This window comes from Anomaloglossus baeobatrachus, chromosome 2 (assembly GCF_048569485.1).
Source record: "Anomaloglossus baeobatrachus isolate aAnoBae1 chromosome 2, aAnoBae1.hap1, whole genome shotgun sequence".
NCBI lineage: Eukaryota > Metazoa > Chordata > Amphibia > Anura > Aromobatidae > Anomaloglossus > Anomaloglossus baeobatrachus.
Genome location: NC_134354.1, coordinates 43,880,065 through 43,907,575, shown reverse-complemented (window position 1 = coordinate 43,907,575; position 27,511 = coordinate 43,880,065). Strand labels below are relative to the sequence as shown.

At 46.2% G+C, this 27,511-nt stretch overlaps 1 protein-coding gene across 1 annotated transcript in view; it reads right to left on the bottom strand.

Annotated features, from left to right (window-relative positions):
- Positions 1 to 13,227: 13,227 nt before the first annotated feature.
- Positions 13,228 to 27,511, bottom strand: part of MAP3K7CL (MAP3K7 C-terminal like) — a 104,433-nt gene continuing 90,149 nt past the window's right edge. The window contains exons 3-5 of the mRNA XM_075332980.1: positions 20,501 to 20,556; positions 18,416 to 18,537; positions 13,228 to 14,098 (exon numbers count right to left, since the gene is read on the bottom strand). Of these exons, the coding sequence (XP_075189095.1) occupies positions 13,924 to 14,098; positions 18,416 to 18,537; positions 20,501 to 20,556 (353 nt within the window). The 3' untranslated portion in view covers positions 13,228 to 13,923. The remainder of the gene's footprint in view (positions 14,099 to 18,415; positions 18,538 to 20,500; positions 20,557 to 27,511) is intronic.

Sequence of the window (27,511 nt, the reverse complement as noted above, 5' to 3'; positions counted from 1 at the left end):
GGTGTGCCCTGTCAGGTTTAATAAGTGGGATTTCTTGCCTTATAAGTGACGTTGGGACCATCAGTTGTGTTGTGCAGAAGTCTGGTGGATACATAGCTGATAGTCCTACTGAATAGACTGTTAGCTGCTTTTTTCTTGCCATAATACAGATTCTAAGTAAAGAAAAACGAGTGGCCATCATTACTTTAAGAAATGAAGATCAGTCAGTCCGAAAAATTGGGAAAACTTTTAAAGTGTCCCCAAGTGCAGTGGCAAAAACCATCAAACGCTACAAAGAAACCGGCTCACATAAGGACCGGCCCAGTAAAGGAAGACCAAGAGTCACCTCTGCTGCAGAGGATAGGTTTATCCGAGTCACAAGCCTCAGAAATCGCAGGTTAACAGCAGCTCAGATTAGAGACCAGATCAATGCGACACAGAGTTCCAGCAGCAGACACATCTCTAGAACAACTGTTAAGAGGAGACTTTGTCCAGCAGGCCTTCATGGTAAAATAGCTGCTAGGAAACCACTGCTAAGGACAGGCAACAAGCAGAAGTCACTTGTTTTGGCTCAAGAACACAAGGAATGGACATTAGACCAGTGGAAATCTTTGCTGTGGTCTGATGAGTCCAAATTTGAGATCTTTGGATCCAACCACCGTGTCTTTGTGCGACGCAGAAAAGGTGATCGGAAGGACTCTACATGCCTGGTTCCCACCATGAAGCATGAAGCACGGAGGAGGAGGTGAAATGGTGTGGGGGTGCTTTGCTGGTGACACTGTTGGGGATTTATTCAAAATTGAAGGCATACTGAACCAGCATGGCTACCACAGCATCTGGCAGTGGCATGCTATTCCATCCGGTTTGCGTTTAGCTGGACCATCATTTATTTGTCAACAGTATAATGACCCCAAACACACCTCCAGGCTGTGTAAGGGCTATTTGACTAAGAAGGAGAGTGATAGGGTGCTACGCCAGATGACCTGGCCTCCACAGTCACCAGACCTGAACCCAATCGAGATGGTTTGGGGTGGGCTGGACCGCAGAGTGAAGGCAAAAGGGCCAACAAGTGCTAAGCATCTCTGGGAACTCCTTCAAGACTGTTGGAAGACCATTTCCGGTGACTACCTCTTGAAGCTCATCAAGAGAATGCCAAGAGTGTGCAAAGCAGTAATCAAAGCAAAAGGTGGCTACTTTGAAGAACCTAGCATATAACACATTTTCAGTTGTTTCACACTTTTTTGTTAAGTATTCCATTCCACATGTGTTAATTCATAGTTTTGATGCCTTCAATGTGAATCTACAGTTTTCAGAGTCATGAAAATAAAGAAAACTCTTTGAATGAGAAGAGGTGTGTCCAAACCTTTGTATCTGTACTGTATATAATATAACACTTTTGTAGGTAGTTACCAGACAATAGGGTAAGTAATAGTTAGGTGTTGGGACTAGCCCATAGTCGGAGGAGTTAGCTGATAGGGTAAGAGACAGTTCCTTCTAGAAAAATAGTGAAAATCTAGTGTGAGACAGACAGTAGGTCGAGAAGGTCTCATACAGTGAGTGACCTATGGTGAAAAAGAAGAAAGGAGACTGAATTTGAGAAAGGGTATCCTTAAGTACCGACTGAGACATGGATCACTAGAGAACACTGAGGCTGTACACCGTCCTCCATACAAAGTGGCCCCAGATAGAAGGTTACAGAAAGCAGAACTTTAGCGACTAGGCCCCAAGCCTAGAAGGTATCAGGTCAGAACTGACTGAGAGGTGAGCAGAGTTGCCTTTCTCAGGCGGCGTTTCCCCAAGCATTCGGCACAAGACTATACTCTGGTACTACTAGTTACCCCTAAACTCCTCCTCTAAAAGGAAAAGAGATGTTGATATGGAAGCATCTGGCAGCACAAGGGTCTACTCTGGCCATAGTGTCAGAACCCTTGACCTCCTCCTTTATGAGGAGACTGGACGTGAAGGTGCTGGAAGGGAAGGTGACCATCACAGATTGGACTTTAACACTAGGCTGGGTTGTGCTGGAACTCACAGGACCAGTAAAATCTGAAGCAATCCAGGAGGAACTGAGACTGTGTTTAAATATGTCTTGGATAACTGTAACGTATTGGAAGATTTTGCCCACTCTGTGGTGTATAAAGCTGTAGATGAAGATGAACCATTGAGTAAAGTAATGTTGTTTGAAACAAACTGGCTGTCTCCTTGTGGAAACAAGTTGTCATTTGGTCCTTACCAGCTGACACCAGCGGCAATATGAGTCCTGCATGGGCGAATGGCTCACACTACACATGTCCACACACCCCACCAGGACCAGCTCTTTCATGTAGTGTACCGGGGCAATCGGAGTCAATAACTCCTACCACATGCCACCCGGCAGTCCGACAGTTACCTCCAATAGTTCTTTATTTAGCTCCATTTCCCCTCTGAATTGCTCCAGTCTGTGCTGTGTGTGGCACAAGCTACTGATGCCATTGCATCTGGGGCACCCCAGTGGTCATAGGAGCCACAGTGGCGTTGTTCTTCTCACCGGGTGGGCAATGCTATTCCTGGAAGCAGCTGGGAAATCTCCATGTCAGGTATAATCCCACACAAAACTTCCTAACTCAGACCAGAAGGGGGAGCTCAAGTCATAGTTGGGGAGAGCTTCCCTGTGCATTCTGGTCTGGGGAGGGATTAGACAGGGAAACAGGAAGAGAGACCTCAGAACACTAGAGGCGAGCAAAGAGAACGGTCGCTGTTAGAGAGCTGTTGTGCAAGCTTTCCAGGACAGAGTGCAAGAATCAGGACACCGGGGTCCTCGACTGTCGGGTGCTAATGGCCCAGCAGTAAAACCTGCATTGTAGGAGATTCTACATCTTCTGGCTCACCAGAGACTCTCAAGGTGAAGTAGCACAATAGAGCCGCAGAAATACAAGCGGGCCCTGCATCCGGCTCTCACTGCCCGCCACAAGGGGCAAGGCATATTGCATCTAGAAGAGGGACACTGTGCTGATTCAGGCCACAGCGACCCATACATAGAGCGCACTAACGAAGGCCTCCAACCCACCTGGCAAAGAGAGATTCCCCACTGCTACCAGGCTGATGGGACCACTGTAACTCGGGACCATACAACTGACTAGTAAAAGGTAAAAGAAACTACCGGCCTGTGTTATCCAGTTACTGTCGGCATCCTTAGTCCTGCACCCCAGCGCACGCCACGATAGACTGCCACCCCCATCATCATCTCTGGGACCTAGTTCCACCTGTGGGAAGCTGAACTATCCTAGTTGCGACATCACCCGCCCCAGAGGACAGCGACCGCAGCGGCGGCTAATCCCTGCCCGCATACAGCAGGTGGCATCACGACACAACTACTATGGCCATCCACCATCGATCATCCCTTTTATTGTACACCTTGGGGCCATGAAGCCAGACAGGGCCACTCGTGACATCCCAGACCCGACATCACCGGCCAGGCGACGAGTACATTTAACCCCTGCCCTGTGGGTGCTACACTTCTGCAGAGCTGAAATTCAGACACACACACAGTCCAACAGCTCCTGTTCCATTACGTGATTCCACCCCTACTGAGTATTGTGCTGCATTATTGCATTTCATGATAAGAATTTCATAGTATAAGTTATTGTGTGGTATTAATGTGATTAGACATGCAAGCTTAGGATAAGATATAGTGTGAGGTTAAGTATAGGATATAATACAAGATATAGATTGAGTTTGTTAGTAATAGGAATTGTGATATGCAGGTGCAGCAGGAGCAGAGTTAGATACTTTGATAACTGAGGAAACTTAGAATGACGTAGGAGGAGTGAGTGAGAGTTGGTTATCCAGACAGGCCCGAAAGGGAGGGAGTGCTGCCAAGTGTTGCAGAAGCGAGCTCTGTACTAGAGTCCATCGTGGAACCAGGAGGTATCCTCCATGTGGGCCGGAGCCTCCACCTCACCTCGTGACGGGCTTAAGACTGTCCAGGGACCAGAAGGGCGTCGGGAAGAAGTGGACTCAGCAGGCCCATATACAGGTTGAATTACTAGAAAGCGGTCTGAATGCTCTGGAAGCAGACTACAAAAATGTGGAAAGTGAGCAGCAGGAGAAGCGTGAGTCTAGACTCAGCTAATGGAAAGCTAATACCCAGGACGAAGGCTAGAACAGGAAAAGTACCCAAAAGTAAGGTGGTGGCAGAACAGGAATGTAATAAGATTGAAAGTCAAATGAAGCGTTTGTTGGGTTGCAAAGAATCTCTCTGTATGATATGTTGCCCTGTTACATCTACGATGGTGATGGTGATGGTGGGGTGGCGGACGTACCACAGAAGACTCAAGTAAGTTTCACCAACAAGACCGTATATCAGTCGTGTAGTCTCCAGCTATTAGTGGTATGTCACTGCATTGGACCATGATGGAGTTGGACAGCCAGTCTTAGGTGGTCACTTGAAGCAAAACAAAAAAACTTTATGAGTAGAGGACCCTACTGTGTGAGTATCTAGATGCTAGAAATTTAAGGGTTTGGGCCCCTGATGATAATACAAGCTGTACTGACTAATAGTGACCCTTGAGATATGCAGTGAAGTGTAAAGGGTGCTTTACACGCTGCGACATCGCTAGTGAGTGCTAGCGATGTCGAGCGTGATAGCTCCCGCCCCCGTCGTTAGTGCGATATGTGGTGATTGCTGCCGTAGCGAACATTATCGCTACGGCAGCGTCACACGCACATACCTTGTCAGCGACTTCGCTGTGACCGCCGAACAATCCCTCCTTCAAGGGGGAGCTGCGTTTGGCGTCATAGTGATGTCATTGTGGCGTCACTTAGCAGCCAGCCAATAGCAGAGGAGAGGCGGAGATGAGCGGCCGGAACATGCCGCCCACCTCCTTCCTTCCGCATTGCCGGTGGAGGCAGGTAAGGAGATGTTCCTCGTTCCTGCGGTGTCACACGTAGCGATGTGTGACGCCGCAGGAACGACGAACAACATTGTACTGGTGGCTGGACCGATATTAAGGAAAGGAGCGACGTGTCAACGATCACCGTTTTTGAACGATTTTGCGATCGTTGATAGTCGCTCCTTGGTGTCACACGCTGTGATGTCGCTACCGGCACCGGATGTGCGTCAATAACGACGTGACCCCGACGATATATCGGTAGTAATGTCGCAGCGTGTAAAGCACCCTTTAATGATGGCCTGACGGGCGGTATTCATTGAGGATTTTTGCACCAACTAGCTTCTTACTGATGAACATGTGTCTGGTATTCTGAGTACTTTCATTACGTCTGATATAACAGTGATGTATTGTGTAACCTCCATTTATAAAACAGAATACGCTGCATTATTCCTAAAAGTGCTCATGTGTTATTATGGCAATTCACCAATCTGTACTTATTGCACAATATTTCAGAATATATATAGATATGTCCTACTGGAAGATTTCTGCAAGACACAGATGTTCTTCCGAACTGAAGAAAATGTCGCAACACAGTGCCTGTAAATCTGGGGTCATCAGTGCCGAGGATCAGGAAATTCTCTCCCCGCGTGCTGACTCAATCATTTTCTACTTTTTTGGGGGGGTTATTATTATAAAGGGTGCTTTACACGCTGCAACATCGCTACCGATATATTGTCGGGGTCACGTCGTTAGTGACGCACATCCGGCGCCGGTAGCGACATCGCAGCATGTGACGCCAAGGAACGATTGCAAAATTGTTCAAAAACGGTGATCGTTGACACATTGCTCCTTTCCTTAATATCGCTGCTGCCACAGGTACGCTGTTGTTCGTCGTTCCTGCGGCAGCACACATCGCTATGTGCGACACCGCAGGAGCGATGAACATCTCCTTACCTGCCTCCACCGGCAATGAGGAAGGAAGGAGGTGGGCGGGATGTTACGTCCCGCTCATCTCCGCCCCTCCGCTTTTATTGTCCGGCCGCTTAATGACGCCGTTGTGACGCCGAACGCACCTCCCCCTTGAAGGAGGGATTGTTCGGCGGTCACAGCGACGTCGATGACCAGGTATGTGCGTGTGACGCTGCCGTAGCGATAATGTTCACTACGGCAGCGAGCACCAAATGTCGCACGAACGACGGGGGCGGGTGCTATCGCTTGCGATGTTGCAACGCGTAAAGCACCCTTAAATGTCTATTGTTAATTTCTAAAGCTGCATATATTGATGGTTTATTCTGATAATTCCATAGTAAATGCTAAGAACACTGTTGATGGTTCAGCAAATTGCTAAGACGCTTTATGTATCTATTTCTAATAGTTTTCAAGATCGGAAGATAGGAAGCTTAACAACGCATTACACCTGTCATCTCAGGTAGCTTTTCAGAATAGGCTGTCTGTAATGATTTCTACTATTTTGTGCCATTATCTGACCAGTATTCTGTATTTTTCAACAGTTTTCTCATCCGTCAGCTTTGTGTCTTATTTTCAGTTGTCTTTGAGCTAGGGGGTGGTGACTAGATGTTATGATGTCTCCCACACACAGCACACACTGTATGTAGCACATGTACAGCAGGGGCCTGGAAGATATTATATAGCAGTACTGAGCATTGTGCCTGTAAATCCAGCAGTTGCTGTTCCCCCTCCCCTCTGGGATATTACATCACACATCATGTGGTGTGGGCTGCTCCATGCCGTTGATATAAGCCAGTGTGTTGGTATAAGACAGCCCTATCATAGTATCTGCTTCCCTGCAGTCTGAGAACAGTGGGCATTGCCTCAACCCCACCATGCCCCCTGCTCTGACAGAATAGAAGCAGGCATGGAGCACGCCATGCCACATGTGTGAGGAAATATCCCAGGAGGGAGAGGGAGCAGCAAAGAGCAGCGTCACACTGAATTATAGGCAGTGTGAAGATTAGGAACAGCATTGTGCATATTATCTTTATAGTTTGAGGGCACAGGACACTAGAACAATTTTTTATCTCCCCAGAGTACCCCTGTTTAAGGCCAGAATCACACTTGCTAGTGCCTCGCGTGTAACTCGCGCGAGTCTCTCATGGTAGAACCTGGCTTGGCCGCACACTCCCCTGACAGGAGCGGGTCGGTTGCATGTATCTCTATGCAGCTCAGACGCTCCTGTATGCATAGTGTGCGGCCATGCTGGGTGATTCAATGAGAGACTCGCACGTGTTACACGCGAGGCATAGCAAGTGTGATTCCGGCCTAAGGGTTACTTCTGTCTCTGGTTTGAGCCTGCTGATTAACACTGGCAAGAGCTTTTCCTTTTTACGTTCCTGTACCGCTTATCCACGCTACCAGTAATCACATTCAGGCTGACCTGGTCCTCATTGCTGCTCCTGCTATTGTCATTATTCTATTTTCTGACCTCGGCTTTGACCTCTTGGTAATGACCATTCTTGCTGGTATTTGCTCCACCGGACAGCAGCCTACTCCATGGCCTCCACCGAGAGACCCCTTTGTAACTCCAGATCCCTGTACAGGTGTTAAAGGGTGAGGGATAGCCCTAATGAAAGATGGGCTCAGAAAGAAACAAGTGAAAAAGTGGAGCCGATGTAAAGTTTGCCTTTAATTCCTATCTTTGGCATTTGAATATGTTTAAGGTAAATTACATAGTTTGTAGACCAGTGGAATATATTTAACATATATGGCAAATCTGTTATTAACATGATTCTTTATAGTAACAAAGCACCATAACAACATTACCCAACATAAATAATTGCATTTTTTCCAACATTGACAGCCATTCCAAGGGGTGAAGCCATACTTACTCGATGGCTCCCCATCTTATAATTTACAACATGCGATGTCAATTTTTACTGACCTCATCAATTTGGATATATTTTTACTGTATGGCGGCAATAGCTTCCATGCAGATTGATGAGTCTCCTTATGTGTGCTCTGAATGATTTGATTTTAGTTTTTAACTATGGAAGCATATGTGTTTACAGAGGAGCTGTAGACTCAAAGCAACAAAGCACCATGAGAACATTACCCAACATTAATAATTGCTTTTTCTTCAACAATGGCAGCTATTCCAAGGGGTGAATCCATACTTGCTCGATGGCTCCCCATCTTATAATTTACAACATACAGTATCAATTTAGACAATATCAATTTGTATGTATGTTTACGGTAAGGCGGCAATAGCTTCCATGCAGCTCGATAAGTCTCCTTATGTGCAGTTAGTATAGTTTGATTCTAGTCTTTAACTATGGAAGCACATGGGTTTACATAGGAGCTGTAGACTCAAAGTAACAAAGCACCATAACAACATTACCCAACATTAATCTGCTTCTTCACCATTCGGAGCCATTCCAAGGGGTGAATCCATACTTACTCGGGCTCTCCATCTTATAATTTACAACATATAGTATCAATTTTTATTAGGCAAAATCAATTAGTATATATGTTTATGGTATGGCGGCAATATCTTCCATGCAGATTGAGGCGTCTCCTTATGTGTAGTCGATATCAATTTTTTCAAAAGTGCAGACGTCTAATAGTGCAGCACTCATTTCTGTAAAACTGTTGCTGATTGAGGCGCATATGACCATACCTGTCCATCGAATAATACTAGTCACAGCGCTGCGGATGCGCTAGTTGCTAACATTGTGCATACTGTTATTAAAGGCCACTGATCAATGGGTGCGATCATACACCCCTCCATTTCGACCAGACTACTGCACTACTAGAAGTCGGCACTTTTCTGAAATAACTATATGTGCTGCTCTCTAGTCATTTTATTAGTGGCTCAATTAAATGGATATTTCCAAATATAGATAATGACCAAGACCAACCCCTTTAAGCCTATATAATACCATGTTTCCCTGAAAAGAAGACAGGGTCTTATATTATTTTTGGCTTCAAAATATGTGCTAGGGCTTATTTTAGCAGGATGTTTTCTATTTTTGTAGTGGTACCAGTGATTGTGTCGCCTGTTAATGAAAAATGAATATTCTCTGCCCAAGTTCTATTTCAAGATACTACATTAAGCCCTAGGAGGATTTTTTTTTTTTTTTTTTTTAGCATATGCTTTAAATACAAGCCCAGCTCCAAAAATAAGCCCTAGGTGCGAATCATCTTACTAATGTATGATGATTCACAACTAGGGTTTATTTTTTTTGAGTAGGGCTTATATTTTAAAGCATACTCTAAAAAAGGTAAAAAACAAAAAGGTTGGGCTTATTTTCAGGGAAACACTGTAGTAGTCAAAATGTGAACAGAACATTGATAATATGAACAGAACAATAATGATGTGACACGTAGACTGAAGAAGACCATGTGTTTACGGAAAACATCACACAAATACCCCTGATACAGTACACGGCTGACACAAAGGTAAATTACATTGAATTCAATATGAACGTTATATTCCTAGCTTACAGATTACTGGTCATACATTCTCTAAATGAAGAAAAAAAAAAATATTTAAAATAGTAATTATATATTCATAAGTCTTTTTTTTATATTTTGCAGCCCCTTGAAGCTCTGTTGAGAGACATTGGTCTTCAGAGAAGAATAGCTCAGCTCCTGCATGAGCGCACACAGTTGAGTCTGTGGGGCTGTACACCATTGTGCATGCATTCATAGGCGAGCTGGGAGTTTCTGCTACTGAGCACTTCTGTTGGTGAAAAGAGCTTGTCTGGTGGGCAGCCAACTGCATCTTCTGGTGAGCTAAGTGTGACTGCCGGTGAACTGAACATTTCCGCTGATGAGCTGAGAGTTTCTGCTTGGTATCTCAATGTTTCTCCAGGTGAGCGGAGCATGTCTACTGCGTATTTCCGCTGGGGATCTCAGTGTTTCTGCTGGTGAGTTGAGGGTATCTACTGGTAAGCTAAGTGTTTCTGCTGGAGAGTTGAGGGTATCTACTGGTGAGTTGAGGGTATCTACTGGTAAGCTCAGTGTTTCTGCTGGCGAGTTGAGGGTATCTACTGGTAAGCTCAGTGTTTCTGCTGGTGAGTTGAGGGTATCTACTGGTAAGCTCAGTGTTTCTGCTGGGGAGTTGAGGGTATCTACTGGTAAGCTCAGTGTTTCTGCTGGCGAGTTGAGGGTATCTACTGGTAAGCTCAGTGTTTCTGCTGGCGAGTTGAGGGTATCTACTGGTAAGCTCAGTGTTTCTGCTGGCGAGTTGAGGGTATCTACTGGTAGGCTCAATGTTTCTGCTGGTGAGCTCAGCAAGGACATAACCAGATGCATACGAGAGGAGAGTCCCACTGATGCCAGTGCCTATTTCAGCTGGATGCGTATCCACATTCAGCTGAAATGTATTGTGGTGCAAAAACTCGCTGGCTCCCTGCACCACATGTTACATCGCTGACCATTTGGAGTTCAGCAGCAGACATCGGATTGCCTGTCACAGGTGGTGAATGGCAGTGATGTCATGCATTGTCTGTTGAGGGCACACCAAAGTCAGTTGCAGGATGCTATGCTGGCTACAGAAGAGGACACCACATATCATAGGAGCAGGTAAAAAGAGTTGTTGGTTTCTTTTTAAAGTGTGCCGAAAAAGAACGAAGACATTATTACTGGAAGGGACTCAGAATGGGGGACATTATACCAGGAAGGGGATAAATATGGGAGACCATGTTATAGTATAGGATGCAGGATGGGGGGCATTATTAAATAAAGCGGCCAGGATGAAATACACTATTACAGGAAGGAGTCAAATGTGGGGGACATTGTTACAGCATTGGCCCAGGATGAAGAAGCATTAGCATAGGAAGGTGCTTTATTACTGGAAGAGGGCCAGTAAGGAAACCATTCTTATAGGAAAAAGCCCATGATGGGAAACCTTAAATAAAAAGGTCCAAGATGGAAGACACTATTACAGGAAAAAGGACATTATTATAGGAAGGAGCCCATGATGGGGGACAGTATTAAATAAAGGGGCAAGGAGGAAAGACACTATTACATGAAGGGGCAAGGATGGAAGACATTATACCAATAAGGGTCCAAATATGGGGTACATTGTTATAGCATAGGGCCCAGGATTGGGGGGGAATTATCACAGGAAGGGGCCAGGAGGTGGACATTTTTACTGTAGGAGGGGGACAATAGTACTGGAAGAGGGCCAGGAAGGAAGACATTATAGGAAGGAGTCCATGATGGGGGGAATTAAATAAAGGGGCCAAGATGGTGGATACAATTAGAGGAAGGGGGCCAAGAAGCAGCACATTATTATAGGAATCAGCACATGAGGGGGGACTGTATTAAATAAGATGGGATATATTAGTACACAACGTAATGAATGCATGTCTTTATGGAATCTAGAATGCTACAAGGGCCCATAACATATGACCAATATGCAGGTCGGGGTCCAGGTCCAATTTTGCACCAGGGCCCATTGGTCTCTAGTTACGGAACTGGAGCCTTATGTTTCTGCCGGGGAGTTGACTGCTTCTGCTGATATTTTTTTTTTTGGTGATCGGTTGGAGTCTCACCAATCTACATAGTCTTTTAAGGGCTGTAAAATATAATACAAAAACTTTTTTTTACTTTAAAGGCAATATTTCAATTGAATCAGCTGATATTTGCAAAAATAAACAGCTCTACACACGCACACAAATTCACAGATTTATATAGTAAGTCAGGTTTTATGAAACTTTCCTCTTAAAAGGTGCAATGTTCCAGTTTTGCCATTTGGTTACTTATTTGCATGTAAATTCCCATGGCATTGAGTTTAACTGGAAAAAAGGCCATATTTGTACAAGTTCTAGTGCAACATTTGTACATTACATAAGAAATCATTTTTTTTGTTGAGCCTGCGACATGTTTACAGTTCTTTGCACAGGTGATGTAATGCCTCCTGATAACCTGTAGGTGTCACTATTACAATAGCTGTTTTGTCATTGGAAACAGACATTCCAACATTAATATTTACAAGATTTATAGTTATTGGTTCCTATTGGTTCCCCATCATAGTAGGATAAAATGGGTTATTTTATTAACAAAATGCAAAAGTGTTAAATCCATCACTCCCCTCTTCCAGGTCCTTTTATACACAACTTTTCCATGACAAGGACTGGATGAATGATTATGGAGAGATATTAGTATTGGCGGAAGATCTGTAACACCGGTTAAACAAGGTTTCTTGTTTCGGAAAACCTGTGTTCCTTGGCTGCAGTTTTAATAAAATAAAATAAAAACCAAACACACCCAAAAACTGGTGCTACTCATCCTCCCCAGGTCCAGCGCCACTGCTCTTGACGTCTGCTTTTATCTTTAATGTTGACAGTGCTGCAGACAGTGAGCTCACCAACGTCAGCGCTGCAGATAACCAACACCAGGAGCAACAGAGCAGATGCAGTGTTGGACCTGGGGAGGGTGAGTACAGACAACTTTGCATTCTTAAAACAAACTGCTCTCGGGGTTTAGGGATTTTCTGATTTGAAGGCATCAAAGTGACCCTGATCAGGGACCTGAAGATCAGTTGATGCTTTAGAGGAGGAGGAATTGGAAATATACTTCATTTTTCCTGTGGTGGCGCTGTAGGGAAATTGATCACTGTCAGGACCTATAGTGATCGGTAGGAGATGTGAGCAATTTATCATTACACAAATCAACTATTACCAGCTGCATTGGCGGCTGAATACAGTGTATAGAGCAGAATGCCACAGCTCCATACACTCCATAGTGGCCACTCGCGGTACTGCAGCTCAGCTCCTGTGGTAGCTGTATTATGGCTCAGATAACAGCTGATTGGTAGGGTGCTAGGTGTCGGGACCCATCACAGATCTTATGTTGATGACCTATCCAAAAAATAGGGCATCAACTATGACAGTGGACAATCCCTAAAACAAAAAACTTTAACATCCTTATGGATACCTTTGATATAGGTTTAAAAATCTGAGCCTACTTGATCGCTTATGTACACCCACTACTTATATTCTCTAGCATATTATATATAATCTATATATCATCCCACCCATCTTCCCTCCATTTTCCTGAACTCCACCCATCTACCCCCCCTCCATTTTCCTGAACTCCACCCATCTACTCTACCCCCCCCCATTTTCTGTAATCCCACCCATCTACCCCCATTTTCCTGAATCCCACCCATCTACCCCCATTTTCCTGACTCCCACCCATCTACCCCCATTTTCCTGACTCCCACCCATCTACCCCCATTTTCCTGACTCCCACCCATCTACCCCCATTTTCCTGACTCCCACCCATCTACCCCCATTTTCCTGACTCCCACCCATCTACCCCATTTTCCTGAATCTCACCCAGCTACCCCCATTTTCCTGAATCTCACCCATCTACCCCATGTTCCTGAATCCCACCCATCTACCCCCATTTTCCTGAATCTCACCCATCTACCCCCATATGCTGTAATCCACCCATCTACCTCCATTTTGGGAATCCCACCCATCCACCTCATTTTTGTCATAATTACCTTTTTATTTCCTTTGTGTAGCATTTCCTTCTGACCCTTTTTAGTGTATACTGTATTAATGCCTTTTTTTCACTCCCAGGCCCATATCAATCCTTTTGTATTACTAATTATATGCTATGACATTAGTATTTATTATATTAGTATTTTAGATTTATTTGTTGAAAAAATTAAATAAAAAAAAAACCCTATGGAACAAGAAAAACAAAACAAAAAAAACAAAAAAAACACAACCTCTTGTAAATTGGGATATTTCACTGATTTTTTTTTTTTACACATTTGCACCTTGCTAACGGAGAGCTGCTGTCACCAGGACAGATTCCCTACAGGGCATGGGGAATAGCTAATTTAGCCCCCTGGGGCACTTTTCGGCGCCATATTACATCCTTGTTTAGAGCCATCACATCATCTACTTATTTAATTTTTTAGAACCTGTACAAGTGGAAGTTTCCCTTTAAGCGTCATCGTGGCCGGCGTGTCACCACCAGATCTCTTTGGAAATGTGGCGTCTACTATCACAATATCCTAAATGTTTTACAATAAAAGTGCTGACGTGTTGATCACTTTGTACGGGGGGTGGTTGCTCGTCGTCATTTGCCGTTAGGATGATCCCTGCCGTTTCTGGTACTGTCCCCTCAGCTTTTCTAGTTGCTCTTTACATCGGGAATGAGCCAGGCTGAGGCTCTGATTCTCTTTACTGAGGTCCTCATATTCTTGCTCTAAATGAGCGACATCCGAGTTCTCAAACTGATCGAGCCGGGCCATCAATTCTTTTCTAGGAAAAAGGAAAACAAAGAAATGAGAAAAAAAAAAAAAAATTAAAAAAAATTGGTTTACCAACTTTTTGGTAAGTGAGGTCCCTTTTGGATTTAGGGTGAATTTTAAAAAGGGACCATGTTATGTAAAAAAAAAAAAAAAAGTAACTTGCAGATTATAGTGTTTTAAATACATGTGGCCACCATAATGAGAGCTCCACCGAGGGAAGGAAATTAACTTTATTCCTCCCAGCAGCCTCCGGCTTTCAGTCAGAGGTGTGGCTTCTTTCACTGCTCAGTATACAGGGAGCTGTAACTAGGCTCCAACACTGACTGAAAGCTAACTCTGTACTGATAAAATGCTGTCAGTCAGTGCCAGGGCCGTGGTTACAGCCGCTGCTCACTAGGTACTTAGCAGGGACTGAAGCCACTCCTCTATGACTGAAAGCCAGAGGTTGCTGGGAGAAAAAGTTAATTTCCTCCCAGTAGCTGAGTGTTCATTTTATTAACCATAATAATAACCCCATATCTGCAGGTTAATAGCGTTTTTACATGATAGATTCCCTTTAAAGCAGGGGTCTCCAACACGCGGGCCGCATGCGGCCCCTCAGGCTGCTTCGTGCGGCCCCCAGGCCCGTGCCCCTGTTCACCATCACGGCCGGTGCAGGGGCTGCAACCACTGTCTGCGCTTTGTCAGATGAATGTTTGTTGTCGCTGTGCTCTCGCGCCGGCAACACAATCATTGACATAAATCGCGGAGAGTGACACTGCACCTGCCGAGATAGTGAACAGGGGCACGGGCCTGGGGGCCGCACGAAGCAGAGATTTGGCAGCGGAGGGAGCGCGGGACAGGTGAGAAGAATCGTGTTTTGTTTTATTTTTGTGTGGATGTGAAGGACGGCACATTAACCCCTTACTGACCTATGACGTCCTGGGTACTGGTGACATGGTACTTAAGGACCCATGACATACCCAGTACGTCATGGTGAAATCGCAGCCCCGGTGAGTGCGATCGCTTTGCAAATACCTTCGATTTGGGGAGGAGGGGATCTCTGCCTGACCTCATAAGGGGTGGTGTCTCCTCCCCGGACCTACGGAGGCTGTGATTGGCTGACGAACGCCGCTCAGCCAATCACAGCCACTGTAATGTTTCAACCATTGAAAATGGCTAAAACATTAAAATCCAGCCATGGTCAGTGCAGCTATAGCACCGATCATTGGCTGGAGCTGGGTGACCTCTGCTTCACCAGCCCCCAGCTCTGATGATAGACCGGCCTTGTGACCGATCTGTCCAATCACTGGATTTTGGGCCGGAGACCACTCCCCTCAGCCTCACTCCGGCGTCTGTGAAAGCTGATGGGAGCGATTGGTAAGTTATAGCCACTGCCCCCCCCCCTCCTCCATTATTACAGGATAGGGAAAAAGTGCGCACATTACTATGGGATGGGGATAAGGCTGGGGACATTTCTATAGGATGGGGACATTACAAGGATAGGCACAATACTATTGGATGGGGACAAGGTGAGCACATTACTACAGGATGGGGACTAGGATGGGCACAGTACTACAGGATAGGGACATTACTACAAGGGGACAAGGATGGGAAACATTACTATAGAATAGGGATAATGCTGGGGACATTATAGGATAGGGACAAGGTTGGCACATTACTATAAGATGGGCACATTACTATAGAATGGGGACATTACTATAGTATGGGACAGTACTATAGAATGGGGACATTGCTACAAGGGGACAAGGATGGGGAACATTACTACAAGATGGGGAGCATTACGATAAGATGGGGACATTACTGTGGGATGGGGACTAGGATGTGGCACAATACTACAGGGCAACAAGGATGAGCACGTTACAAAAATATGGGGAACATTACTGATAGATGTTGGTCAAAATTTCTATTTAGTGCTAATTGTAAGACTATTAGTTACAAGAAAGGAATAAAATATAAACAAAATTATTTTTTTTTTACATTTAAACAAATAATGTGCACAAACAAGTGAAAATGTTGAAAATCAGTGATCCCAAGTGGTGTAAAAAAAAAAAAAAAAAAAATTATATATTATATATGGTACAAATAAAAATGTCACTTTGTCCTGCAAAGAATGCGGCCCCCCAAATATTTTTTTTTCCTCTGTGCGGCCCATACACCCAGCAGAGTTTCAGACCCCTGCTTTAAAGGAAGTTTCTATAAATCAGCCTGTTATACAAATGAGCTGCAAGTGCAACAGGGTGGGCACCGCCCTCACAACTCTGCTGAATTGCCTCCATATTTCTCACCTATTGTCAGTCTCAAGTCTTTGACAAGTCATACGTCTTTTAGTGTCTTGAGATCTAGTATAAGCATGGTCATTCCAAAGGGTGGTGCATTCACAGTATGGTCTTGACAAATCAGTCAGTGTCTGAGGTTATATTTGCGATTTGTACCAGAAACTAACCGACTTCTTCACCAGGACAACCGGTGCGGTAACGTGTAGCTGGAGTGAAGGTGATCAGCGTCTGGTGTCATCTGCACGCTATACAGGTGGTGCCAGACCCTGACGACTTTACCGGGATCTTAAAAGACAGCGCTTGCACTAGATCTTGGGCAGGAGAGACCGGTCACTGAAAGAACACTGACCTGTCAATACTTGGTGGTAACTAGTGAAGAGAGGCAGCAGCGCTGTTAGACCATTCTCCACCCGGAAGCACTTGAGTCTCATTGGCATAAAAATGTAACAATAAATATTAAAATATAATCTTAAATTTCTAAGAAAAAAAAAAAAGCCATATATACAGTTGAAACCAGACATATACATACACTATCTAAAAAGACACATGCATGTTTTATGATGGCTGGACATTCCCATCTTGTTTGTACTTGCATATAATTGTTTGTAAAGATGAACAAGGCACCTTCAGGTATCTGGAAGTTACACCCAAGGATGAACCAGACTTGTGCAAGTCCACAATTCTCTTCCTGAGATCTTAGCTGATTTCTTTTGACTTTACCCATGCTTTTTACACACAAAAAAAACAAAACAGTGTTTCAGGTGTGCATTAAGATACATCTACAGATGTGTCTCTAACGCAAATGTTGCCAATAAACCTATCAGAAGCTTCCAAATACATGACATCATATGGGCTGTCCCATATTATTTAAAGGCTTAGCACTATTAGTGTATGTAAACTTTTAACTTTGGGTAACGTAATAAAAATGCCTGTCAAAAATCAAACATGGAAACGATTAAATGACTGGGAGGTTTGGCTAAATGCATCGTTATCATACTAAGAAGTTAGTTGAAAAGTTGCGTCTGATCAGCATGCAATAAGAAGTCTCATTTCGATATATATAAAAAAAAAACAAAAAAAAAAAAAAAAAACTTAGCAGGTTTTATTGTTTTTTTACCTTGTCTTTGCTCCTGTTCCTCCCCCTTTCTTACCTTACTCTCACATATTATACACCTATATTCTTCCTCATAATTCCCCCCCACCATCCCCTTCCACCTTCTTGTTCTTGCATCCCCTTTTCTTTATTCCTGAAACCACCTGACAGTGTTAAAGGGTTGTTAATATACAAAGTTTTTTCTGAATCCACAATGTCATAATTTGTAAGAAAGTGTCATGATGGTTCCCTACCCATCTATGTTGTATTCTAACATGTTAAATAAATTATAATATAATATTATATTTTATTATATTATATTTTTATACATTTATTTTTATATATATATATATATATATATATATATATATATATATATATATATATATATATATATATATATATATATATATATATATATATATATATATATATATATATATATATATATATATATATATATATATTAAAACATTCCAATTATTCTGCATTTGGCAAATATAAATAATTTTGGTTCCAAATTGACGTAAAAAGGGAATGTTTATTCTGATTTCATGTTAGATAGTGAGAAAAACCTGCAGATGTGTCTTTATAGAGAGCGGAGGGAAACTTCTGGTTTCAACTCTATATCACCATTATGGCTCCTTTATGTTGCTTGCGTTAGGTTCCCTTTAAGTCAGCAGCACCATCGGTTACCCTGCATTTTTCGGTCATTGGGTATCAAGACTCATATTGGAAATTCACTGTTACGTATAACTTAAATTAGGAAATCAAGGATTTCATAGGTTTTTCCGACCACCTGAAGTTTAGAAATTTGTGGGCATTTCAATCTCATAGTACAGCACCAATGGTATCCTCTTCCAAAGTTTTTGGAGCTTCTCAATTTCAGAAACACGTATGAGGGCTACTTCTGGTCACTTAGTAATTTTCTTCTTACTCTATCAGTAGAACTTACTTCCTTTCCTCCAGAAGTGTGATCTCCCTCTTCACTTGGTGGTATTCCTCTGCAATTTTACAGTGCTGCTTGAACAACTGCATGGACTCCTTGGACGTGTTACATGGTGGAAGAGGCTGAAGGTGTAAAGATCATCAATACATGAAAGTTGACCGGTACATAATCAAGCAGCCCAGCACCAATACCATACATCTCACTTTCATAAACGATAATTTAAAATTGTCTCTTCAGGGAGGAAGGAGATTGGTTTGTCAGTCTCCGCAAGAACAGTTTCCCTGTAAACCCCTCTAGTGCTTCTCATATAGCCAGATCAGATCTCATACTTTGCACTGACAAGGGACAATCATCCCAAAACACTGCCTGCAAATTGAGGTTCTGATCTGGCATAACTCCTTAGAAAGGCTTGTTAACCCTACAATGCGCAACCATAGATTTCTACAAGTAACCTAACAGGACTGCGAGGCCCCAGGTATGCGTTATAGGGTTAAAGAGCCAATTGACTTTTAGGATAGCTACTTCCAATAGGTGGCACTAGAGTTAGTCTCCTTCCTCCCTGAAGAAACTATTAAATATTTCCCAGAGGAGCATTGCAGCTATAAGAATCCTCACCACTGACAGCCAGATTACTGTAGTTTGTCAGTCTCCGCAAGGAGAACAGTTTTCCCTGTAGCCCCCATAAGAGATCACAACATTCACATAGGGCTATTAAGAGGAACCTGACAGCTGATACATGGTGCCCAAGCCATGTTCAGACAGTGAATGATTTCAGCCAGGTATATTTGATTCTGAAATGCCGCAGCGTTTGAGAAAAAGAAGGTTTTCAATTCTGCGGGGAATCGAGCTGGTGTAGACTAGTCAGACAGACCTAAGAAACAAGGGTGGTTTGCAGCACCTCAATCTAGACCTTTGAAAAAGAAAAAAAGGGCATCAAGCCCAGGAAGAGAGTCCACTTGGAAAAACCAAAAAGGTAAAGAAATGGCGTCCCACTGAGGTGAAAACCATCAAAATCAGCTCCTATATTCTGCCATGGAAGCAATGTTTCAACCCCTTTTTTGGTCTTTCCATTACGGGTATTTTGACGCCCCTGCGGTAACCAGGTGTCACAAAAATTGTCATCTACCCCAGCAGCGGCTAATACTGGCCGCGCACCACAGGTGCTGTCACAAACAACTACCCCCATCATCCCCAGACTTTTTATTGACACCCTGGGTCATGGAACCGGGCAAGGCCACCGTGGCATCCCAGGAGAAGAACCATGGCCCGGTCATGGGTAACCTCCCACCCCGTGGGCGCTTCAGATGCTCTTCACCTCAGTGGGACGTGTCTTTTACATAAAAGCAGACAGACTGGTCACTCAAGGTGAGAAGGCAGGGAGAAGCCACCAAGGACCCGCCTGTCAGACTAGTCTGTGTGGCTCGGTTCCTAGCGGTTTTAAAGGAAGTTTTTTTCTGAAACGCTGCGGAATGGATCTGGCACCATATATCAGCTGTCAGGTTCCCATTAATGCAAATCTACCCAAAAAGTTAAAGATTGAAATAGTATCCTATACACTTAATCACAATACACAAATGGAGTAGTTAAAAAGATACTTGTACATCAGATCAATGGGTTATGCCACAAATGAGTGTCCATCCCCTGAGATTACAACATTCCCTAAAACTGCTGCTTAGTCTATTGATTGGCCGTGCATGCTTCACTTTGAGACCGAAAAGAGATTATACATTTGCCAAGTACTGTATAGACACTCTTAAATGGCGCCTCTATTTGCTTCTTGCTGCCCTTTCAGTCTTCAGGTCCAAGATGGCTGAGTCAGTTGCATGGGTAGTGCAGGGATATGTCCGCACCAGATCTTCAGGAGTGGTTCTTACTAACCATTACTCCGTATGCCACTACAGCAGCCATCTGGGATACCGAATGATTGGAAAAAAAAAATCACTATCGTTATAAGGGGTTTCAGGAGACAAATATAAGGCACTTGATAGAATTACAAATCAGGACAGAAGTGTAGTCCGTTTTCAGAGCCAGCAATAGAATAGGCAGCACGGTTCTTCCTTAAAGATGTAGTTAGTAAAAACGTACCTGAAGTTGTTGGTCTAGGTCTGGAAATGACAGAGGGAAAGCCTTCTCTGCAGAGGATTCATCTGTAAAAACCAAAAACAAAATATTCTCATTGTTACTTGTCTAGTTTATATTTTTTTTCCTGATTGATGTGCAACGCCCTGGCCCATCAGGACGTCACAGGGTACTGTGCAATCTGCCCTTCTGTGCAATATCCACCTCCTCTGTTACAGGTCCCTCACCTTTGGTGTTGCCAAGAACAAGCAAATCAAAATCCTAGGAACACTGCACCACACCCACCACACACCAGTGGACGGCCTGAGTGGAATAGGGTCACCCACTTGGGAAGGAAAGGGGGGGGTGGGTCAGGAGATAGTTAAGCAGTGACTCAAGAGGAGAGGTCAGGAGCTGGGCTCCGTGAACTACTAGGTGGCAGACGTTGGTCTGGTAGGAGCTGGACCCCAGTCGCAGGGGGATCGTGACAAGGGGCACGGACTGTCGGAGGACAGCCAGCGGCCTTGTGCCATCACTGGGCAGGGGCCAGGGCACGATTGGGTACGTGGACACTGTCAGGGTGTAGCTGCAAGCGTCCTGACAATTTACCCGATGTGGACGGAGCCTTCAAGATCCGTTCTCCACCCGCTCCAAAAATCAGGGTACTAGCGTAACGAGAGGGATAGGACTTCCCACTACACGGTCCAGAAAATTCCAAGCATGAACCCTGAGAGCAAGTTACCCTCACCAAGTTAACCACACTGGGGAGCGGGACCCGATTAGTTTCAGACTAAAAAGGGACTAACTAGAAGACGGTGCCACGGGAAAAGGTCACAGGCCAACAGGCAACATCAACGGGCACAGGACCCTGGCATGCTCCCTCTCATCGGCAGCGGTGTCCACAACTTTGGTTTACTAAAGTTGTCAGTGTCAGCATTATTGGACTGAGTACGCAAGTGACCCTTACCATCCCAACAGCACACCGCCGTCACCATCACCGAGTCCCCAGGGCATTCCCCCTACCCATGGAGGGGTTAAACACCTAGCTGCCCACACCATCGCCACCGGGTACTCCACCTTACCATGCACAACAGGTGACGTCACAAACATTCCACACCATCCACTGTACATAAACCAAGGGGGGGGTTGAGGAGCCGTACGACCCCCCCCTTTCCCCGGAGGCCTCTCAAGTCACTGCGGATCAGGATCCGAGCAGCCCGGCTGCTGACGCAGGGGGGTGGGGGGGGGGGGGCGACACAGATTCACAATTGACCACTTTTCACTGGGAGCGTTGTCATGACCAAGACTATGGACATCTTTGGCACAGATACACTATATGCTCCCCACACCTACAGGAGCTTTTAAAACGTCCTTAATATGAATTTGGTCATTACAGCTAGAACACCTTCCACTCTTCTACAAGATTTGGGAGGTGTCTGGAAATTTTTGCCCATTCATCCAGAGGACCATTTGTGAGGTTGGACACCAATGTTGGATGAGGGCTCTCAACCCCCATTCTAGTTCATCCCAAAAGGTGTTAGGTGAGGTTGAGGTCCAGGCTCTGTATGGCCGGTCCGGTTCTTCCACACCAAACTCCATGAATCATTCCTATATGGACTTTCTGAACTGGGCAATCATAGGGAACAGAAAAGGGTCTTGACGCATCTATAAGGGATAAGCAGGTTACCATGCAAAACACCCCCGTACCATATCTACCTAAATAAAGACGAGAACCACGACTTTATTGCAGGAATGGCCACAGTTTTATTTACCGTATATATGTATACCAAAAACTCGTGGCCCAACATGCCACTCAATTGTTAAACTTAACCTTATACATATATACCCGTATAACCAGAAACACCGATAGATCCGTCCGAGAGGCCAACCATCATTCCTAACCCCCCGGCCGTAACCTCCAAACCGGCCCAGAGGACCACCTCGGCCGTGACCACCCGGCCCAAGGTGAGGGGTAACAACGTTCCATCGTTAATTACCCCTACCCAGAACCTGCAGGACCTCCGCCCACAAGTTCCCATCCACTCCGAAGCCACTCCCCTTGAGCGACTTCGTACCAAAGACCGACTGTCGGTACTCCCAACCTCTCAGATGGACCTATCACCCCGCTGTGACAACAACAAATTGGCAAATCAACCTTGTATTCTCCTTTCTTCCTCTTTTTTTTTTTTTTTTTTTTATGTTTTTTTTTTTAAAAACCAACACCTTTTCACTATTTTTTTTTTTTTTTATATATAAACATACATATAAATATATCAGGGCGGGCGGGTGGGACACAACTTTCCGGTGACAAAAGGGGAGGTAATCAGTACACCCCCTCTCTTATACCTCCCACAACCCCCCACCCCTTCCTTGCTCCCCTCCAATCCCCTTACAGCTCCCTTCTACCAATCCTATAGTCCCATATATCCCCTATCCCATGTAAACCAATTAACCCCTTCCTAACCTTGCACCCTCCCGATCGTCATGGGGTCCATTCACCCCTATGGGGCTCACTGCCCTTCTTGACGCATCTATAAAGGGATAAGCAGGTTACCATGCTAAACACCCCCGTACCATATCTACCTAAATAAAGACGAGAACCACGACTTTATTGCAGGAATGGCCACAGTTTTATTTACCGTATATATGTATACCAAAAATTCGTGGCCCAACATGCCACTCAATTGTTAAACTTAACCTTATACATATATACCCGTATAACCAGAAACCCCGATAGATCCGTCCGAGAGGCCAACCATCATTCCTAACCCCCCGGCCGTAACCTCCAAACCGGCCCAGAGGACCACCTCGGCCGTGACCACCCGGCCCAAGGTGAGGGGTAACAACGTTCCATCGTTAATTACCCCTACCCAGAACCTGCGGGACCTCCGCCCACAAGTTCCCATCCACTCCGAAGCCACTCACCTTGAGCGACTTCGTACCAAAGACCGACTGTCGGTACTCCCAACCTCTCAGACGGACCTATCACCCCGCCACAGACCGGCCAAGTGACACCCTTACTTGGCCCGGGCCCCCCACACCCCTAGTGCTTGCTCCAGGCCATCCCTCAAACCCAACATCCATAAATCCAGACCCACATCGGTCAGATGAACCCCATCTCTCCTTAGATACTGCTCCGTGGACTCCTCCAATTCTCTATGCCGCACCACCAACCCACCATTTCTCGCCACAAACCTGCTAATTGCCCGGTTCAGCTTGCTCCGAGCCCTATTAATACGGTCCACCGACCTACCAAAACGCCACTGCGTCCGAGCTATGATGTCCGACCAAACAATAACTATGCCCGGGAACGCCCTCCACAAATGTAACAGGTCCAGCTTTATGTCCCTTTTCAATTCCCTCGCCGACCTTACTCCCAAATCGTTCCCACCCACGTGCAAAATTAACACATCAGGGTCACGATCCATACGGCTATAATAAGCCACCTCTGGGCGCACTCTACCCCAGGTCATGCCCCGAATTCCGAGCCACTTTACTCGAGCTTCCGACACCGACACTCCAAGCTGCCGACCGTCACGACGCACATCCGCTCGCAACGCTCCCCAATACACATAGGAGTGCCCGAGGATCCACACAAGGCATGGACCTACAAAATACAAAGACCACGAATAAAAACAGCAACAGAACAAGAAAATTACCACAAACCAGCATCAAACACAAACCATGAATCCCCCACCCCTGACCATCACCTGACCAAGTGAGGCCTAATGTACAAGCGAAACCTGGAAGACTCCCACCTCCCAATCCGCCGGATACAATCCTCACTCAAACCCCACCTGGCGGCTTCCGTTGCCGCCCCAATCCGGAAGGAGTGAGACCTGTACTCACGTGGCTCCTCCCCCACCCTTGCTAAAGCCATCTTCAGCACCGCATTGAATTGGTAACGCGACAAAGCCAATCCGTCCGCATGTCTAAGAAAAACGCCAGGGTAACCGCCGCGCACCCTTAAAAACTCTGACACTTGTACCACTGGGCACAACTGGTGCCCCGGTAAAGCGAACAACACTACTAAGCGCCCCCGGCCCCTCTGATCCGTCTTCGAAAAGCGAAGCCGACATTCCACTCTATCCTCCCCCAGCATTACATCCTCCAACAGCAAACCACCCATCGCTTGCTTAGTCGGGCTGACCAATTCACCAATGCGAAAGGCCCCAAAAAACGCCAATACAAAAGCTACCGAAAACAAAACCCGCTCATAAGGAGACGAACACAACTCCCCCAAAATCCCCACTAAACGTACCAACAATGGCAATGACACCGGCCGCCTACTGTCACGCGACTGAGCCCCTTTTCGAAAACCCTTCATCGCCTGCCGCACCAGAAAATCCTTAGTCGCGTCCCGAACCCCCTGCATCTGGAACAAAAAGGCCAACGCCGCCAACTTGCAACCAATCACCGAAATGGACCGACCTTCCAAAAAGTCCCCACTAATTAACATCAGTACACCCAACACTCGACCCTTGTAACCCGACTCCATGAAATCCCTACTTTCCAACTCTGCCCATTCCTTCCACACCGCCTGATATCGGCACCAAGTAGCCTCAGACACCGATCTCCGAATTCCCTCAAATGCTATACCGATGCCAGGTCCCACAGCCAGTTCGGGCAAGGTTCTCCATCCGCGTCAGCTTCCGGCACCAGCTTCCTGAACCTGCAAAACTGAAACCGTGATTGCGCATCAGCCACCTCGTTTCGAATCCCAGGCACATGCCGAGCCACCACGCAAATGTTTAACTCCAAGCAACGCAACACCAGATGCCTTAAATACCCCACAACTGGCGGGGATTTTGCCGACAGTGCGTTGATAGAATGCACCACCGCCATGTTGTCACAATGCATGCAAACCCTTCGTCCAGAAAAAACAGGGCCCCACAACTCCACCGCTACAATAATGGGAAACAATTCCAGCAGCGCCAAATTCCTTACCAAACCTGCTTCCACCCAAAGCCGTGGCCACTTTCCCACACACCAGCGCGTCTGAAAAATTGCTCCAAAACCTGTCGCCCCAGCCGCATCAGTGTACAATTCCAGTTGGCTATTGGACAATGCCTCGCTCATCCAAAGGGTCCGACCGTTGTACCGGTCCAAGAACTCCTCCCAAACCAACAAATCCCCTTTCATCATTTTTGTCACTCTGACAAAGTGATTTGGAGCTTTTTTCCCCCGCGGTTGCGCCCGCCAGTCTCCTATTAAATATCCGCCCCCATCGGCATAATGCTGTGTCGCCCTGGGCAAGCCAGGGGACACAGGTCACACACCACCACACCCTACATCCCAGGTAGGCACATCAAAGCTGAACCAAAAATCCTTGTTGCCTTCCTCCAGAGGCTGATGATTCACACCAGGGGGCGGGCCAGGCGGTTGGCTCCGCCCACCAAGGAGATCACAGTTCTGGAGGCGGGAGAAACCAGGCAGAACAGTCAGGGAGGAGGAAGTGGAAGGAGTGGAGGAGTAGCCCAGGCTGGGCTAAAGTAAACAGCAAGTGACAGTAAGAAAAGTAAAGTGGTAAAGGAGGAAAGCAAGAGTGGTGACAGAGAGGGAGAAAAGCCTGAAGAGTCCAGCTAAGTGCAGGGCAGGTCAGCAAGGTCAGCAACGGCGGTGACTGTCTGGAGGGGGACCGTTTGGAAGTTCCTGGAAGGACCCCGTAGGCTGTGTGCCCGGTGGTCTGGAGCAGTGTTCCGAAGGACAGTCAGCACCAGGGCAGGGGCATCTCGGACCCCGGCAAGGCTTGGAGTCGCCGTAAATTGCCGAATCCGTCAGTGAAGGGGACGTAGATCCCCCAACAACCAAGACCCGAGTGAAGGGCCGCCAGGGCACCAGTTTCTGAGGGCCAGCGCCTGCGGGCAAAGAGTAGAGCTCCTCCGGCCCAGCTTGAAGCCGGGGAGCGGGTTACCGGTGGGGACCCATCGCAACCAACAAGTACACAAGGTGCAAGGAAGAGGGACATCACCGTCACCTACTGGGAGAGCAAGTGCAGCCGTCCGTGGGACCGTCTTACCAGCCGTTTGGTTTACCGTACAAACTGTGTCATCGTCTCAGGCTGAGTGAGTACCACAGTGCCGCAAGGCACAGCGCTGCCCCCGCGTCCCTGCGCCCACCAGGCCCTGCACCTCCCAAACCGTCACCGGGATCACCAACCCCTACCCACGGAGGGGCAACACAACACCTGGCTGCTCCGCATCACCATCCCCGGGACCCCCGTATTGAGCAGCGGTGGTGAAATCACCACAACCGTGGGTGGCGTCACGGACTATAAACAATCCCCACACCCAACCAACCCCTTTCACTCACGGGCGAGGAGTGCCGCTCGAGAACCCCCGGGATCCGGCATACAGCTCTAGCCACCACTGAGCAGCGGCCGCCGGACCCGAGCAGAAGGGGTGAGCGCGGTGTGCTGACACCCTCCTCCCCGCCCGCGACAATGCGACAAGCGAAATTCAATTTCCCGAGCACTGACTGCAAATCCCGCAACCGCACCTTCTTGGCCTGAGACAAAAACCGCACAGATGCCTTCAAATCCAGAAGCTTCCCCTCCGGCAACCGGCATTCCATTGCCAGTGTATCAATTTCGATACCTAAGAAACATAAAGCCGTCACCGGCCCTTCTGTTTTTTCTTTTGCCAACGGAATACCCAGGCTCCGCGCGATCCGCTCTAACGTAAACAACAACAAGGAGCAAACCGAAGAGCCCGCCGGACCCACGCAAAAGAAGTCATCCAAATAGTGAATCACTGAATGGACTCCTGCCACATCCTTGACTACCCATTCCACAAAAGTTCTGAATGCCTCAAAATAAGCACACGAAATGGAACAGCCCATCGGCAGGCAGCGATCCACATAGTAATCACCATCCCATATGCACCCTAAGAGATGAAGGCTCTCTGGATGCACCGGGAGTAAACGAAAAGCTGCTTCCACATCCGCCTTTGCCATCAGGGCCCCCCGCCCTGCAACCCTTACCAGCTCCAAGGCCCTATCGAACGATACATAACATACCGCCGACAACTCTGGTGATATCCCATC